Here is an 18187-nt window from a genome sequence, read left to right on the forward strand (position 1 = left end):
GGGGCGTGTGGGGGCGCGTGGTGTTTAGACAGCGGGAGTGTATGCATGAGATTGCGCACGCTCTGCTGTGGAAGAATCAGATAGGACGTTATTGTCCGGGGGAGAAGTTTGTGCACACACATAAATACCAACACACACACACACACACACACACACACACACACACACACACACACACACACAGAGTGATGTACACATTTAACATACAAGGACTAAAGACTGGTGTCCCTGGGAACCCTAAGAATAAACTACAACCATCATAACAAAATTGTTAAGTTATTTCTTCTCAAAATATTATTAGTTATATAGCCTAATTAAAGTCTTCTGAAAATTACTAAGATTATGATTATGATAATGAATGAGATTATTATTCTTTTAGGAAAGGTACAGTTAATTAACATATTGTGTAAAACGAAAAATAAATACTGTTAATACAAATTGCATTAACTCAATAAATAGTTCCATCTATTAAAACTGGTTGAGTGCTTTTGACTGGGGAGTGCCCATGATCTCAATACATTGTTTCTTTTTTTACATTTTTTATTAAAGCACTAATCAAAACAAAAAACAGAAAATATTGATATAAAATAATTAGGAACAAATTGATTGGAAAGGTAAGGAAAATTGGCAATAACAGAATAAAGTGAGGATTCATTCACTGATTATTCACTGAGGCTTTATAGATCTATTACAAGCAGTGAATAAGACTTGGGTTTCCAAGTTGTAAAGATGCATTTGTCTGCTCATCATCCTCCTCCTGGAAAGCACATTTTGTTCACATTTATAATCACACATTTGATGGATTTTTAGAAAACACTTGAGTATTTATTATGAATTGCCACAGAACAGATCTACAGAAGTATTAGTCTTCAAAATGTTTTCCTTATTAAAAAGTGGTGGAGGGGTAGTCTGCTCTACTGTTTTATGTGCCTTTGATATTACAGTGTGGCATTATGCACATGGCAACTTTATTAACAAAGCAATTAGTTACAATCTACAAGAAATGTCATATTAGAAATTGTGGTACTCTCTTGTGTATAAACTTTTCGTTCATATTTCATCCAGACATGCAACAGATGTGCCTAAAGTGTTTAAGATTATACAAGTGGAATATTTTGGGTTGCTGTTCTGACAGATATAGATACACATACTGATGTCTGCATCACTGTTAGACTTTGACTATGATTTGATGAATTGAATCTAATTTAATAACCCAAACATCACTGATTAAACAACAAGGACTGACTAACTGATGTGCTGGGCTATAGTAGAAAATACAAAAAAAAAAAAGAGTGAGTTTTCATTATAAGGCTTTACTGCCACCTTGTGGTAAATAAGAAACACTGAAGAACATTAATATTTTGCATTGGACTGGGGATGTTAACCCTTTGAAAATCAAGACGCAGTATTCAGGAAATTATTTCAGTATTTTTAATGCAAACGTGAAAAAGCCTTACTTATAACGGATATGCGAAAAAGATGATGTAAACAAACATTACATCTCATGACAGAATATGTTGATCACAGGAGTATAAAACTAATTTAAATATTCAATAAAAACATAAGCAAAACACACAGACAACATCAATACATTACACTTTAGATTAAAAGGCTCATATTTTTACAGAAGTGGGGCTGTCAGGCTCAGAACAACGACTTATAATAGTGACGTGGCAGACACAATTTCATGAGGATGTCAAGATGTCAAGTCTTAAGACTTTAAATTCCTGCTTTACACATCGTTTTTACTAGATGGGACGTCATAGTTAGTTCTGACTAGCATTATTATTTTTGTATCATTTGAGAAAACAAGAACGCAAAATAGTACTTTATATTTTTTGTTTGTGTTTCACAAATTTCCTTATTAGGAGAATACTTTCTTAGCATTGGAGACCAATATCAGCACTCGCAGTGTTCTTGGACACCTACATTGTCATTTGAGGCATACAGAATTACTATGACCCGTTGTTTGTAATGCGGACCATAAACTGAGTGAAATATGGACACAAAATGAGAATGTCATAGAGTTTGAACAAAAACATCTGACAGTGACATTACAATATCCGTGTGTGTGTATGCATATATTTATAAATAATTAGGTAAGACCCATTCGTATCAACCCAAACTTTGCTTGACAATACAGCAAAAAACAAAGTAATTTTTAAGCCAACAGAAGCCTGCTGGACTGCATGAATCATAGTTTGAGTGAGTTGACCTCTATGATCTGTTGCAGGATGTTGTCTACGTCGTTGGTTTCCAGACTGATGCCAGCCAGGTCCAGCTGGGGCAGGAGTGCCGTGAGAAGCACCACCACGTTGTTACGTATGTCGTGCAGGTTCTGTGGCATTCTGTTTGGAAAACAATTGAAGTATGAATCGTAAAGATTAACTTACAGTTTATTTTAGTTAGTCAGGTAAAATCTCTGTCTAGGGGAATTTCATATTTTATTTTATATTTTATTCACACTTAAGTGAAAATGGAGAACAAGAAGGAGACATTTTGGAATCAGAATAAAAAGGGTGGACTTTTTGAAGAGGTGAATGTAGAAAACAATGGAGGGGTGGTGAAGATAGAAACTGACTTTCAAGAACGTTCTTAAGTTGCAACATTAACAATTTAAATTTGGTTCATATATCAAATTACAATAATTCTCTACACTGAGAAAATTATTCTACAAACACAACTGTAGGTATTTACTGTATATATAGAGAGATTTTAATACCGGTTTGTTATGCCTGAAGAGCCTATTATCAAGGATGTTTATGTATTTGTAAATGTGTATTTGTATATAAGAATATAAGTTAAAGACATTGACTTTTACTTCTATCTGCTGCCAAAATCTTCACCTGAACAATAACTGAGGACCTTAATCCTGACAATTAAAGTCAACACTCATAAGGGAGTACAAAAACACATTTATTGCTCCTTGGTCAAAAGTATGATCACTTGCAGCTTGTTCTTGTACAGTTTGTCTAAAATACACACCTGCTGTCCTCAGGTCTGCAGGCCTCGGTCTCACCGACTCTCATCCTGCTCTGAGCTTCATTCTTGTCCTTCTTATTTCTGTTCTGCTCAGGTCCAAAAGCCGCCCTTGGACCCTGAACCAACATCCCTTGAGGTCCTGGAGCCCGAGCAGGGCCACCAGATGAAGTAGAGCTCTGATGGAGAATAGGAAATTGCTTAATAAATTATTGTGCACAACTTTATTTATCTGTTAATTGTTGTTTAAATGATAGAACATTTAAAGTCCATTTAAGCACAGATTTTAATGTACCGAGAATAGCACCCTAAGCTCTGTTGGAGTGAATTTTTCCAATTTTTAATAAAAGTAAATACAGAGCTATACAGCAGTTGACGTCATATCATTTAAATAAATAAAATTCTGTAAATTCTGCAACTTAGTTTTAGATTCATATACATCAACAGTTGTGAAATGTGGCATAATTCTTTGAGAACTCCATATTTAAGCAACTGTATGTTTTAATTTAACTGAACAAACTGAAAGAAAATGTTAATTAGATGTATTATATTTTAGTTGGGTTAATGAGGAGAAATTGTGATGGTCACTATTGCTGAGGTTTGTCAAGTTTATCTGATGTGTAAGATATTTGTGGCTCTGATCTCAGTGTAGGCTACACAGGAGTACCTATGTCAGTCTTTCAAACTATCCAAACCCATGTATAGATTAAACTGACTCACCCTTAGAAAGAGTTATTTAATTTCCACTCTTTTTTAAATTCATCTTCATTGTTTTGTATCTAAAAACATTGGTGTATAAACTCTGCTGACCTCAGCCACGTCGGTCTGGCAGCCGACCGCTCTCGTTGCAGTGGATGCTGGCGAAGTCATCAGCTGTACTTTTTTCTTTTCAGTGCTGCTGTGAGCAGTTGTCATCGTGCCTTGAGTCGTCTTGGTAATTTCTAGACCAAGAAGCCTTCGTAACCTCTGGGCCTCTTTCTCCAACACAGCTAACCTCTGGGCTTTAGCTTCCCAGTCACTCCCTTCTGGAGGCAGTGGTTTGCTCCATTGTCCTTCAGTGCGGCTTACTGGGGATACCATCACAGTCTGTGTGGAGGGGATTGAGCTGTACCATGGCTGGGTGCTGGAGGTTTGCTGCACTGTGTCACCTGTCTTGTCTAAACAGCTGCTACTCACCTGCTTGCTCTTCTCTAAGATGAGTGTCTTGAGTGTACTTGTTTGTTTCTCAGGATGCAACTGCTCTGATGTCTTCCCATAGTCGGGCTGATGCGGCTCCCAAAGACATGGCCTCTTTTTCACAGAGTAAAATAATGATCCTGATTTCCTTTTGAAGCTACAAAAAATTAACAAAGGATGGTTAGTTAACTGAAGGCATTAGAGATCCTTATGTTGTTGTTTTTTTGTTGATGATATTGATCTTCACAGTCAAGAAGTCTGAAGTCAAAGATATATATTTTTTAAATGTATTAGAAATGTCAGTAGTAGTAGTTCATTGTATTGGAGTCTTGCTAACTGGAGACAAAGTAAAGAAAACTCATGTAGCTACAAGTCATGGAGACAGTTTGTCGCTAAAAAGTATTTTGAAAAGCAATGAAAAGAGGATCTAACTGGACTGAAGTGATATTTTGTTGAAGTGCTGCAACTGAGCAGCTAATTAACCAGCAAGCCTGCTAACTGATGTTAGTGGTGCACCTTTCCCTGGTGAATGTTTATTTAACAAGCTAAATGTGTGCTCATGTTGTTGTCTTATGTTGTGTAGCAGGATGCTATCAGGCTCAGTGTGATCATCTGCTTTGCTCATGATTGAACGCTGCGTTATCGTTTTATTCAAGATTTGATTTGTGGCATTGAAATGAGGTCTCCATTTATGTACTGGTCTGGAACTGCAGAACAGTATTTAACTGAAATAATGCAGAAGCAGGGGGTACAATCATAAAATAAAATCATTTAAAATAAAAGTCTCTGTTATGGTTTTTGATTTTTTTCTAAGGAGAACAAAGTGCAGAGCAGATATATGTACGGTAGTAGAAAAAAATAACTATCATTTCTTGTGGACTTTAAAAATGATTTAGATAATATTACAATATAAAATATTAATTAACACAAATAAAAAAAGATGATTACGTTCCTTACACAGATATGACTCTGAACAGTATGCAGCATGCATCATAACCCACCTGAATGTTTCTATGCTCTTTCCGTCTCTTTGCATCGGCTCCATGTTTGTGTGTTTTGTTTTGTTGCTCTGTTTGTCTTCAAGGCTCTGCGCTTTTTTGTCATTTTCCACATGCGTGATTAGTGTCTTGTCTTTAATCACTGTTTCTCTTCCAATGGGCTTTCCTTGTGTGACATCAGCTGTTGGTGCATCATCATTTGCCTGCGTATCTATGTTCGTCTGACCGTGGTCTTGTGTGTGCTCCTCTGTGTGGCATCGATTTACTTCAGCTGTACGATCAGGTGAGTGTGTGGACTGAAAGGTGGGCTGGCTGGGCTCTGATGAACTGCGTGAGAGAACCTGATGTTTATCCATTTGTTCCTTGTACTCGCATACCTGGAACAAAAACATTCAACCAGATGTATAAAATTAATCCAGAAGCAAAACCGTATACTGGTACTGTTATCACTGGGTTTCAGCATAAGAAACACTTTCATTCATACCTCCAGTGATTTTTCTCGTTTTCTGCTTTTAGGATGGTCTCTGCAGGGGAAAACCAAACAGATTGAAGAGTTGAGAGGGAAGGCAGATATTCAAAATGGCTGGGTTTAACTTCAAGAAAGTATATTTTGCTGTGACTTGACTGCACAAATGTTATTATTACTGTAATCCTTCCAATATGAAGTAAATAATCTATGAAGAATGGGCTAAAGTGATGATGTAATGCAGATTGAGGGATAACCGCATGAATAGGACAGTGTTAAAATAGACATTAGCAGTACTTCAAAAAATGCATACTCTCTATTTGTTTTGATGAGCCACTGATTTGTCACAGTGGAAGTGCAGAAAGGACTCCAACAAGAAAGGAGCGTCATCGGACAAAAATGTTAAACCTGGCAATGTGCCGTGTTGGCCAAGCAAATATATGCAAACACATTTCTAGTATAATACTTGTATAGCATTATTATATAAGCTTATATCCATATAGCAATAATAACCTTGATTTCTAGTGGTACTATTTGTTATAAAGGAGGTAGTGAAGCAGTAGGAGAGTGGTAAGTAAGCATACCACTGCCACATGTAAGTAATTTACACTCTTTCAATTACATATCTAGTTTTATAAACCTTTATGAAATTCTAATTATAAGTTAGTGTGAACTTTACTATCTTGCAGCCTCTTGGTAGGTAACTTCTGCCAGATAAACAGTAGTTATATAAGCTAGTTGGCTTACTTCCAGCTATGAATAATTAACTTAACTTTCAATCATTTCCTTTTTTAAGAATAATGCTAATGTTTAAAGGTTATCAGTTTGCAATTGAAGTAACAAAAACAGTTCAATGTACGTGTTCCTCAGTATTTTTCAGTAACACTTCAACATGTTTTGACTTCTGAGCAGTCCTTCCGCATTAGGGTGAGTTTAGGCTTCTCTCAGATTGTCAGACAGTCGCATGGACACCCCCACACCGGAAATAAGAGTGTGAAACCGACAGATGGAAACCACAAAATGGTATGTAAACCTCCCCCCTCCCCAACACACACATAGGCAGGCAGGCAGGAAGAACATCAGTCAGAAATAACAGTGTGAAACGTTCATCCATATAAAAAAGCTCACACATATGCATGAACACACACAACGACAAGAGTTTAAGATGTCTAGAGAAATGGGAATTTACTGTTTCTTGTGGTTTTTTTGGTAGCTGGGCGTTAACAACTCCGCACTCTCTTCTGCTTCCTCTGGTGAGGTGCAACTTCTGAAAGGCAAACAGATACGCATAGCTTAGCAACTACAGCTACTAATGTTTAATTCAGTGTGTGTGCGCACAAACACGCTCACACACACACACACACACACACACACACACACACACACACACACACACACACAAACACACACACACACACACACACAAACACACACACACACACACACACAAACACACACACACACACACACACACACACACACAGACACACACCTCGTCATCTCCTACTTTATTTTTAAAGCACACGTAAATGACTTGACATTTCACTAAGTACTTTTAGGTGTAAGGTTTGGCATCCATGTTAAGAATACTATAACAATGTGTTAAAACTGTTAATTTGGTTTGGGCTATTAATTTCACTAAACAAAAATTATCTTTACTTCTGGGCTGATGTAAAGCAATGAAAGGAATCCATGCTATCCCCTCTGTGAGGTTGCACCTAAGCACTAGTAAAGTAGTAGTTTATTTAAGTTTATTTGAGCTTAATAAACATCTTTGATGATGCCAGGGACAAATGATAGACCATAAGAGACCTTCCAGCTGTGCTGATTATTCAAGAAAATAATGCAACTTAGCAAAATTTTGAGACAACACCTGTAACGTGGATTGGGGTTCTGACTGCAGTTCCAGTTTTCAGGTATGACATCGTAATGACTTGCAGGCACGCTCCGCCACTTGAGGCACTCCTCACACTGTAACCACAAGGGACCCCTGCAGATGAAGACAAATATGGTGGGAACTGTAAGTCAAACAGAGCTTTGTGAAAAAGGGGAAGTCCACTCACCAGAAAGAAAAAACGTTTTATAGTGAGTGAGTCAGTGAGTTTAGACTTGAACACGTTGGCTGAGAAGCTACAAATGCAATGAAAATATTTGATCTTGATCATATTTACAGTATATGTTTCAGTTCAGCACACCAATAAACTAAAACTCAGTTGGTTGTAAAGGCTATTGACTTTCTCTGCCTCTGCATGTTCATTACCCTTTATTATCAACATGAGAGCAGCTCCAAAAGCAGCGCTTCCATTCTCTGGTTTCAAGCTTTGGGAAAGACTTATTTCACTTTCAGTTGAATTAATAAGTTCTGACATGATAAATGCTGAACTAGCATGCACATTCCTAACCACAATCTTCCACAAAAGGTGTGTTACACATGGAAACGTGACTTTCATTCTCCCAGTGGTTTTTAGTTACAGGAAGAGACTGAGAGCCCCTGCAGACTGTGTAACAATTAAGTAAGTTTATTACACGTTGAACCATTGTGTGCGAGATGTCTATGACGAAATCTCAGCTGCGATCTATGATCTATATGATCTATATCAATTTGAGGCAAATCATATTGTGCACTCAATGTATTTTGAATTGTAGCGCAACAATGTAAATAGAAAGATGCATATGAAACAGAGGCATGTCATCAGCTTGCATTGTCCATCTCTGTTGCAGTAAGTGTGCAAAAATTCAGCAAAGTCGAAAGTTCAAATTTCAAGAGGACAACAAGAGTGTTTTCTCCCTAAACTTCATTAACAAAACTGTACTCAGGATATGCTTACTCTGTGTCACTTCATGTCATATTCTGATTGGTTGGATTGTACTCATGTCATAGCAACATGACATTATGAGAATTTAGCCTCAGGCTGTCTTGAGTCGCCAACGCTCCAAATCAGTTGTCAGTGCGTGTGTCTCACAGGGCCATCTAGGACAACCCTTTTGAATTGATGATGAATTTGTTCCTGACAGCCTAAAGTTGTTCAGTGTAAAGGGACTTCTAGAGCCACATCGACCCAGTGAACTGAAATCCTTTTCACATTTGAACTACAACTGTTACTCAGTCCCAAAACAAAGTCAACACTCACTCGTCAGCATTCCCTTTTTCATTTTCATCCCCTCTGTCCGCAGCCTGAAACTCTCGCTCTCTGGCCCTCTTCTCTGTCATCACTCTCCAGTAGTCGTTGAGTTTTAAGCCCAAAGCACCTAGAGTCAGTCTTGGGGAAAAGAAAAAAGAAGCAACAGTTTTTACAAGTATATTGGTCATTCATTTCTTGGCAAGTCAATGAAGAAAACATGGCGTGTTGTTAAAATGACTTAAAACGTGTACTGCACCTATATTCCTTTGTGTATTCAAAGTCTTGCTTGTTGTGGGCAGGTTTGAGGAAGTTACACTCAATGACACCGATGACCCCGACTCCTGCCCTTTGACCCGAAGACTGTAGGAAATGAGAGTGAGATTAATAAAACTCAGAAACCTGCAGTATAGCTGTAATACGTTAAGACATATGGTATAATTAGTTCCCTCTACCTTCAGCTGACCGCCTACTTTCTCGTAGGCCTTGATGAGTCGGTTCTTGTGGTACATCATGATGCCATAGTGGTCTTTGTTTTTCGGCTCCAGCCCAAAGGTCACCTTGACTTTCTCTTTCTAACAGACACCAGTCAAGGCCAAAATTGACATTTTATGTTTATGATACTAATTACAGGCATCATGACGTCAACAAATATGAAAATAAATATATATCCTGTGAAGTACTGAAAATACTTTTAAATGTTTAGCAGCATGAAATCCATCAATATGGAAAAGCTTCTAAAAACTGCAAATCTTACATATGATTAGCTTCACACAGCTAGACTACAAGCTATGAGATTTATGTGGAAAAGTGAACGTTTCATCTGTGACATAACTTGGTCATAATAATGTCTCTATAAACCTAAAAAAGTTGTTAATATTTCCATGAATACAGCATAATTCTGTATTTGCACTGCCTATTTTTTGCCTCAGATTTATTGTGGTAAATTTGGTGCATACAGGAAACACCACTGACAGACCAGGGAGTGGTGTGTTGACAGAGAAAACTTCAGATCTTGTATGTGCAGCCTGATTTAAACTACATCTTTAGATAGATGGTGATACACTGAAGTGTGGTTTATACACGTCATGCTCAGTGTGTTTCAGTCTCTTTCACACCAGCTTGGCAAGAATGTTCTTCGTCCTCAGTGTTATCTGAGTTGTCTTTTTTTTGCACTGCTCATTTTCATTTTCCCTTCTCTCGCACGTTTTTCAGACTAGTGGAGATGTGAGAAGTGCAGTAAGTGTTGCCTTGACACGTCCCTGCTAAAGAAGCTCTGCCTGGTTAATCTACCACACTATCTGACCTCATGTTCACTTCCTGTTGTCACTTGAACATGTACGAATACAGATGACTTGGCTTTATACCACGACACATACACATACATACACACAGTGATAGCATAGGGATACACTGAAGTGGGGTTTATACACATCATGTTCAATATGTGTCAGCCTCTTCGACACCAGCTTGGCAAGAATCTTCTTCCTCCTCAGTATGATCTGAGTGCTCGGCTTCAGGTACAAGATACTGAGGTAAGCCTGAGACAAATAGACAGACAGACAAAGTGCAAAAAGTAAAGTAACCACAGCTCAACTGGGGCAGTGTGTTACTACAAAACCGCAAGTGTCTCTGGTAATGAGAGGTTCATGCTTGAAACTGGCACGTATATACACAAACACATGATGGTGAAGGATATGTAGGGGCCCACCCAAAACCTTAACCACAACCACTGCATCTCTTACCTGGAATTCTACATTAACCCTCTTAACCACTTACTTTAAAATCATTGATATGTCATCTTAACTCTTGATATAACTTATAATGTTAATAAATACATGTTTTTAGCATTTTATGCATCCTCATCTGCTGGGAAGATCATGTGATACAATCAAAAGCACCAAACAGCTATTAAATGTACATTGTGGTGAGCTTGTTTAGTCAACACCGTCAAATCTCAAGAAACTATTTTCATCCCCCAACGTTTAAACCAACATGGACAAAAAGTCTACCAAGTGGTCTGAAATACTGAAATTTAACCAGTCATGCAATTTCATGACAGCTGCTGAGGAAGACTGTGTGACGTGATTAAAAGCTCCAGAAGGTTCTCGTTGTGAGTTGTTTTATCAGTTTGTACTATGCACTGCTGAGGCAATAAAACTGAACTATCTTGGATTGCACAATTACACATGTGATTCTTTCACATCAATAAATGAGCAGTAAAATACACATTCCATGTATAGCTACTGTACTAGTGCTGCTTTGTTGTTCTATAATTACTGCAAATACGCCATGAATGCCACCTTCTACACTGGGTAGATTATCCTCTGGACTGCACCATTACTGTAGAAAAGAGGATGATGCTGTTTTGTAAGAATTCCTAGCAACGACAAGTGGAAGGCAGACAAAGCCTCCATTGTTATGACACAGGTTTATATAGACTTTTCTCTCCTCACCCTGAGGCTGTAATGCATGTCTGGGATGTTCTGCTCGGCTTTCAGGGATCCGCTGTTCCTCAGACCTTTTTTCAGTTCCTCGATCTGAAGCTCGGGCAAACGGAAGTCACTTGAGTCACATTCAAAGTCGATCTCCGGCTTGCCGTCTTTGGTCCTTCAGATTGACATCAAAGGAAGCAGAACGGACAATGACGCACTGTACTTTACACCACTGCTCTCAGAGCAAACACATGATCTAAGAGACTTTACAGTTTTACAGCTACATAAATTGGTTTTGAATTTGAATTTCGATAATTGGGTGCCAGTGTCCCAACTAATGTGAGGTTTTCACCCTGCATTCAATTTAATCTGTCTGATTTGAATCACTTTACTAATGTCGGTGTGACCATAGTGGTTGGTATTTGGTGATTATAATTACAGTGCAGACCCTTTTCTTCAATGTGAAGAGGAAGTGAGACAAAAGAAAGACTCCTAAACATAAATTTGACTCTACAGGACTAAACTTTGCTAAAGCCAGCAACAATGAAATGGGACAAAAAATATTTAAATAATTCTGCTTTTCATGCGATGGTGCTATGAGGATTTGATTTGCTTTGCATGGATTTGTCTAAAGGCATGCCTAAACAAATTCCCTAAATGTGTTGCCTGCCTCCATGTGTCTGTTTGCATACTCATGAATCTTACATGTGACACACGCAACACTCAACACACCTGCACTACAAACAAAAACTAAGAATGTGTGTGCGACCTCAAACTTTAACTATATTTAAAAATGACTTATCTGCTGGTGAAAACCCCCCCCTCATCTGATGCACCTTTACTTTCAACCCAAATTAAGCTTCACCAAACATGACATTCTGACCTGCGAATGTTCCAGATTAATATCTTGGTGCCTTTTTTGGAGAGGATAGAGTCAAAGTGTGTATGTATCTGCTCCTGGGAGGTGATGATGGAGTGTTGGAGGATGGCAGCCAGGCTGGCCTCTGAGTCTTCGGTCACCACCAGCGACTGTTACACTGAGTTAAGGTCAGAACATGAAGGAATTGCAAGGTGACAAACCTATAGTAATCTGCACCACTCAGTGTGAAGAAGCTGTTTTATGGCTTTTGATTTATATGGAATACTAATTTCCTGTTATTCGCAGTTTTAAACTTAGTCTGCCTATTTGCATTCAAATCTTTTACAGTAAATTGTCACAATCATAGACTTGTTGGTTTACAGTAATAATACAACACACAATGCATCTAGTGGCTCAAATATTCTTTGTCATGAAGGATATTGGTTTGCTGGTTGAAGGGGACGATGGGGACAATGACAGCCTGGGCCTTAATGTTCTCCAGGTAGGTCTGAGACAGCATCCCCACAGTCTGGCAACCCCCGTTCTTGGTGAAGATGAGGGCATCACGGCCCAGACGCATGGAGCCAGACTTGAAACCATTCCCATATACGCCAATAGCCTGCTGACTGGCTTTACCTGTGCCTTTTTCGGTAAACCCAAAGCTGGACACAAAGGTGAAAGACAGTGAGGTAATGTAATAGATACAACTAATGATTATTTTTGTTGTAGATCATTCATTTGTCATTTATTCTACAAAATGTCAGGAAAAAGCGACCCAAAAGTGTCCACAAGTCAAAGATTCATTTCAGCTTCCTGCATAGGTGTATTACATGCTTATTTGTACAAATCGTGTGAACATGATGGACACTATGACATGCGAGTGTGGCAGAATGAGTGTGTGGTGAAAGAAAGCAGTACCGAATACAAAATGTGGTTTAAGAACACTGGTGAGTCACTCATGGTGTGAATGCAGTAGAGATTAACACCAATCGTTTTCAGGTACATGCAAGAGAACAATTGTTTTGTGCATTAGACGTTGTATGTTGTAGATGATGTATGCTTGTCAAACCTGAGCATCTTATGCAGCTTGTTGGGGGTCATGCCGCTGCCATTATCCGTAAAAGTTATACAGAGGTGATCGGCTTCTTCGACTACATCTATCCAGATCTGTTTAGCAGATACACCGGGATCTGATGCATTGTCTACAACAAAAAAGAGAGAGAGAGAGAGAGAGAGAGAGTCAGATGATAGTTGGTCACAGACATTTTTCACCATTTTCTGACATTTTATAGATCGAAAACAATCAACAATGAAAATTTCAGACAAATAGGTATTTATATATATTGGCGGTGGCATGGTTAGTACTGTCACCTCACAGCAAGAGGGTTCTAGGTTTGAGTTTGAGCTAGCGGCTGGCTACGGCCTTTCTGTGTGGTGTTTGCATGTTCTCTGTGTGGTTTCTCTCCAGGTTCTTTCTTCCACCCACAGACCAAAATCATGCATCTTAGGTCAATTGGTGACTCTAAATTGCCTGTACATGTGAATGTGAGTTTGAATGGTCGTCTGTCTCTGTATATGTTAGCCCTGTGATTGACTGGCGACCTATTCAGGGAGTGTATTGTATTGTGCTGTATGTGTTGTCTCTTCTCTCTGTATTTTATTTGTTGTCTCTTCTATTTGTATTCTTGGCCCCCACTCCCCTGTGACCCTCTAGTGGATAAGCAGTTAAGAAAATGAATTATCCAAATCCATCTGCCTTAAGGTAAGACGGTCATAGACAGATGGCACATCCAATCATCTGCCAAGTATTTTTTCAATGTCTGCCCTTTTCCAATCGATTTCCATGCATGACTTCTCAGGTGGTTGTGGGGAACAAACCATCTGGCACGTCAGGTTACAGATTGTTGCCCTGTCAGAGTTGTTTTTGTCATGTTATCTTGTTCCCAGAGCAACTGAGTTGGTGAGTTCAGTATTATTATTACTATTTGGAGGTATGGCCAAAACTACAAAAATGAGAGAAAAGTTATATAAAATTGAAATTTCCCTTTAACGTGCAGGGCTGACAACATGATAGATTTCTAACGTCTACTTATCATATCAGGAGAAGCACAGACGTTACTAATACTATGAATTATTTCTCTTTTACTTTCAAGGGTCAGAGTAAGCCATGACAGTGTGAGCATGATACTGAGACCCTGAATCTTTTGCTGCAACATGTCCAAATGGCACTACACTGAGAGAAATGTAATAGAAGGATGTTAATGATGTCACAGCTAAGACAAATGTATAATTAAGTATTAAAAGTTAACCTAGTTCACCACAAAAGCTTCACAAAAATAAAAACAAGGTAGGTAGAATATTATAAGGAGCAAAAACAGCATTCATAGAGTGTTCCTGTTAATGCTTGAAACTGGCACATACACAAACACACATTTGTGTTGGATATATTCCAGTTCCTCTTTTGTCCCATGCTGTATACGGAGCACCATGTGCACAAGCTCATACATAAACTTCCTTGCAAAACATAAAGTTTATCTTATCTTAATCAACACCTCTCTGATACTCTTGAGAAACATTAAACATAGTAGATTTTAATAATAAACTGGAAACTTCGGTTGGCAGGTGCTTTACACTGCTCTTTGTGACTACCCCATTTGCATAGTGTGAGTGTGTGGGAGGCTATGCAGAGGTGTGATACTGAACACTGTGTCTCATATCGTCATGTATACAGAACACGCCCATTTCTGATGAAATTCAACAGCCAACAGAAAATGAGCGTGTCTAAACCAATGAGAAAGCACAGAGTGGAGAAATGACACTGTTGACAGCCCAGAAACAGACGCTTTGCATCATGTGAAAGAAATCAAGTGACATATTCTGTAAGGGAGAACAGGGTTGGTCGTCACCTTCATTTCACGTTGCTCCCTAGTAGGCGCTGTTAAAAATGTTGGTACTGAACTTTTCAGAATTTGGGTCAGAGGTCACTTACAAGGTCAGTTCAGGAGTAAGAAACTTAACATTGAGGTTAGAAGACTCTCAGTGTTTTTTTTAGGTCAAAATTAGCTCTTTAGCTCTTTTTAGCTCTTCCATGTTTCTCTAGGCTTCTATACAATGTGTTTATAATAAAACAGTTATTACCATTAAAAACTATGTGGCAAAAGCTGTTAGCTTTGCCAGTAGAAAAAAAAAAGTGTTGAGGAAGCTCCTCATTTCTTTTCAGGTTCAGTTGTCACATTCATGAACATTCAACATGAAATTAAACCTTTTAAATGAATTTTTAAGATTAAAATAACCCATATATCCAACCCCATAGTGTGTGACTACCAACCCCCCCGATAGGAATGGTTGTCACAAGTGCACAAGGCATATTTTACAGTCCACATTTTCCAAGCAATATAAGCTTAAGCAGAGTAAAGTCACTCCACCCCTCACCACACTTTAGGATACAGTTTTGTTGGGTTTAACTTAAAAGTACAAGGAGTGACTACCAATCCTGCACTCCCCTATTGATGTTTTTTTTTATCAGAAGCCCTTTTGTACTTTACGTGCGCATCTCCACTGTTACAGATTATTAGACATTTAAGAATATTATTATAACGGCATGAAAATAAAAACAGCAGCATAAACTAAAATATATTTGTTTTTACTTTAAAACAAACAACTCATTAATACTGTCAACGAGCAGCCTGCACATTGTTAGGTGCGTGTGGCAGTGATAAAATCGTGTGAAAGAGGAAGTCCACTCGGTCCATTTTAGTCTACTTTGTGCAGTGTGTGAACAGCGGAAGACTGCACGAAATGAAACCCATGAAAAGTTGCATTGGCGACAGAGTGAGCGCGCCACAGCTGCAGCAGGTGTTTCGGTGCATAATGGCTCCTACCTATTAACTCTGCCACAGCGCTGAAGGGCCAGGTATGACTGGTTGAATTGCTGTTCAGGAAGGAAGGACTCATCTTGAAAAAAGAAATAAAATAGGTCAGAGTTAGTTTCACTTGTCATTCTTCTGTCACGCAGAAAAAGTCTATATCGCACAAACCACGCATCCCATTCAGATAGATATCTTGTGTATATTATTTTTACAGTATATATATATATTTATAAACATATAAATATATATATATATATAAAAGTGAAATACATACGGAACTCAGACGAATCCCATGCTCGCTTAACCTCGCCATGTTTCAGCAGTGAATGTTTTGCCTCCTCCTGTGGTGAGTCTGTTTTCTGCGACGCAGGCAGTGGGCGTTGCGTGCTGTCATAGGAAGTCAACTGAAATGAACGGTTTTAAGGTAATATGAAGGCATTAGAGGAGAGTAGCGCAGGGGGAAAATAAAAACAAAAGTGTATATTCACTCATTCTGCTGCCAAAAGACTCAGATATAACACAACATAATTAGTAGATCTTGTGTTTTACCCCATTTAAAAAATGAATAAAAGCAACAAAAGAGTAATATACAAACATTCTGGCAGCACTTACAAATCAGATACCAATCATATGAATACATATGAAGAACATACAATGAAAATACAGTTAAGCTATATGAAATAAAAGAAAAGAGAATTAAGTTCTTGGAGAAAAGGTGAAGATGTATATAAAAAGTGAGAGGAGAACTCTACCTAGAGTAGACAAATCTCTTTGAAGCCACACATTAAAAATAGTCTTGGTCAGTTCAGTCTGTTTGAGAAATGTAGATGTTGTCAGTTTTTATAACCTCATAAAAGGTATATTCCAAAGGTCAACCAAATTATTAACTCTCTTCTATTCAGGGTGAGGTTATGGCAGAACTTTGTGAGAGGTTAAGGTTAGGGATTACATGAGGTTAGGGCTTCTTTATATGTATCCCTAGATACCCTCAGGCACATATATCCATGTGCATCCAAAACTCCACACACAGGGTTTAAAATATGGTTGCTAGGCATAGTTAAATGGCTGCAAAGTCTGTGACAACATTACTAGGGCACGGCTGGGATTATCTTATCTTATCTGGGAAGCTACAACGGTAAAAAAATACTAAACAGCCTCGGAAAGCATGCAACATTGCCTCATTGATACATCAAACAGTTCTGTGAATGAACTGAACACTTTCAACCCAAGTCTTAAGGAACTGTGAGTCCTCATCCAGGTAGATAAGGATGGCATGAAGAGTTGCAGAGTGTTTCATGTTGACATTGTGTACTTGCTGGAAGGACAAAGCACAAGTCCATTGCTACTGCTACCTGGCCAAATTAATTTTCCATGACTTAAACCTCAACTTTATGACAATGTAATCTACAGACAGTCCAGTTCCAGTTTTAGTGGGTATTGTTGTTGACATGGTTTGTAACTGCATTTAGGTGTTACTCATTGAGGTGAGGCCCATTTCACTAGCCCTATGTCATATTTACCATTAGCCCACAGACTGTTTAGTACATTTTTTGGTTCTGAGTTGTGATCCTGAAGCACAAGAAAGAGCAGGTTAACATAATGCCAAAAAGCAAGCACGGAGCAGAGAAGCAGAACTAGAAGAGAGCCTGAGGTGTAGCTATTACTGAGGTGAGACAATGATCTGGCGAGGAGTGATTGGAAGGTTAGAGTAGATATAACTGCAGGTAGTTGATGAGAGGCAGGTGTTTTAGGGGAGAAAGATGAGCAGACTGCAGGCATGAGTCAGCAACCAGGAGACAGGAGAGCCATGAGGAGAACCATACCAATGCAAGGTTCACCTACAGGCCAAATAACACGGGAGTACAGGAAACATGACGGAGGGGAAAACAGAGAGAAACTAGGAGTCTGACACTGAGCCAGCCACATTCACAACAGACAGACTGTTAAGCTAAAAGATGTCATGTTTTTGAAATAATTTAACTTTTCTACAGTTCCTGGGTTCGTTTCCCTACATGAACATCAATTAGCAGCGGTTGGTTAAACCACATCTGAATGTGAATGTTAAAAAAAACAAAACACTTGTCATAATAGTAAAATGTTTTAGAGGACATGAAATGTCTCGTCATGCTTAAGAAACAACATGTCAACAATCTTGCCTGTGGACTTTCAAACAGCAGTCTGCCTGGAGGCATCTGTAACTGTGTGCTGAAACCTGTTTAACCACTATTCACTTGTAGCGCTGTGTTGTCTTATTCTTCTGTGGCAATAAATCTTCTGTTCCCTGAT

The 18187-nt window shown here is 38.6% G+C and overlaps 1 protein-coding gene across 1 annotated transcript; it reads right to left on the minus strand.

The window, feature by feature from the left end:
* Positions 1 to 1423: 1423 nt before the first annotated feature.
* Positions 1424 to 16253, minus strand: zgc:152774 (uncharacterized protein LOC553526 homolog). Its single transcript, XM_053323421.1, has 17 exons — positions 16176 to 16253; positions 15914 to 15986; positions 13102 to 13234; positions 12473 to 12694; positions 12057 to 12203; positions 11195 to 11348; positions 10151 to 10279; positions 9194 to 9313; positions 8998 to 9101; positions 8751 to 8879; positions 7493 to 7609; positions 6809 to 6886; positions 5638 to 5677; positions 5157 to 5530; positions 3790 to 4312; positions 2986 to 3158; positions 1424 to 2348 (listed from the first exon to the last, which is right to left on the minus strand). Exons 1-17 carry the CDS (start codon positions 16212 to 16214, stop codon positions 2195 to 2197), a joined length of 2709 nt encoding a protein of 902 aa, XP_053179396.1. The 5' UTR covers positions 16215 to 16253; the 3' UTR covers positions 1424 to 2194.
* Positions 16254 to 18187: the final 1934 nt, after the last annotated feature.

The sequence above is a fragment of the Scomber japonicus genome, chromosome 8, assembly GCF_027409825.1.
Source record: "Scomber japonicus isolate fScoJap1 chromosome 8, fScoJap1.pri, whole genome shotgun sequence".
Lineage (NCBI taxonomy): Eukaryota > Metazoa > Chordata > Actinopteri > Scombriformes > Scombridae > Scomber > Scomber japonicus.

What these genes read in the sequence shown, in the direction of transcription:
- zgc:152774 (XM_053323421.1), bottom strand. Translation starts at nt 16,214, where the DNA reads ATGGCGAGGTTAAGCGAGCATGGGATTCGTCTGAGTTCC. An exon ending in TGTATAAACCCCACTTCAGT is followed by an intron (nt 9,314 to 10,150) that starts GTATCCCTATGC and finishes GGTGTCTGTTAG; the next exon opens with AAAGAGAAAGTCAAGGTGAC. An exon ending in AACCCCAATCCACGTTACAG is followed by an intron (nt 6,887 to 7,492) that starts GTGTTGTCTCAA and finishes TTTGCCTTTCAG; the next exon opens with AAGTTGCACCTCACCAGAGG.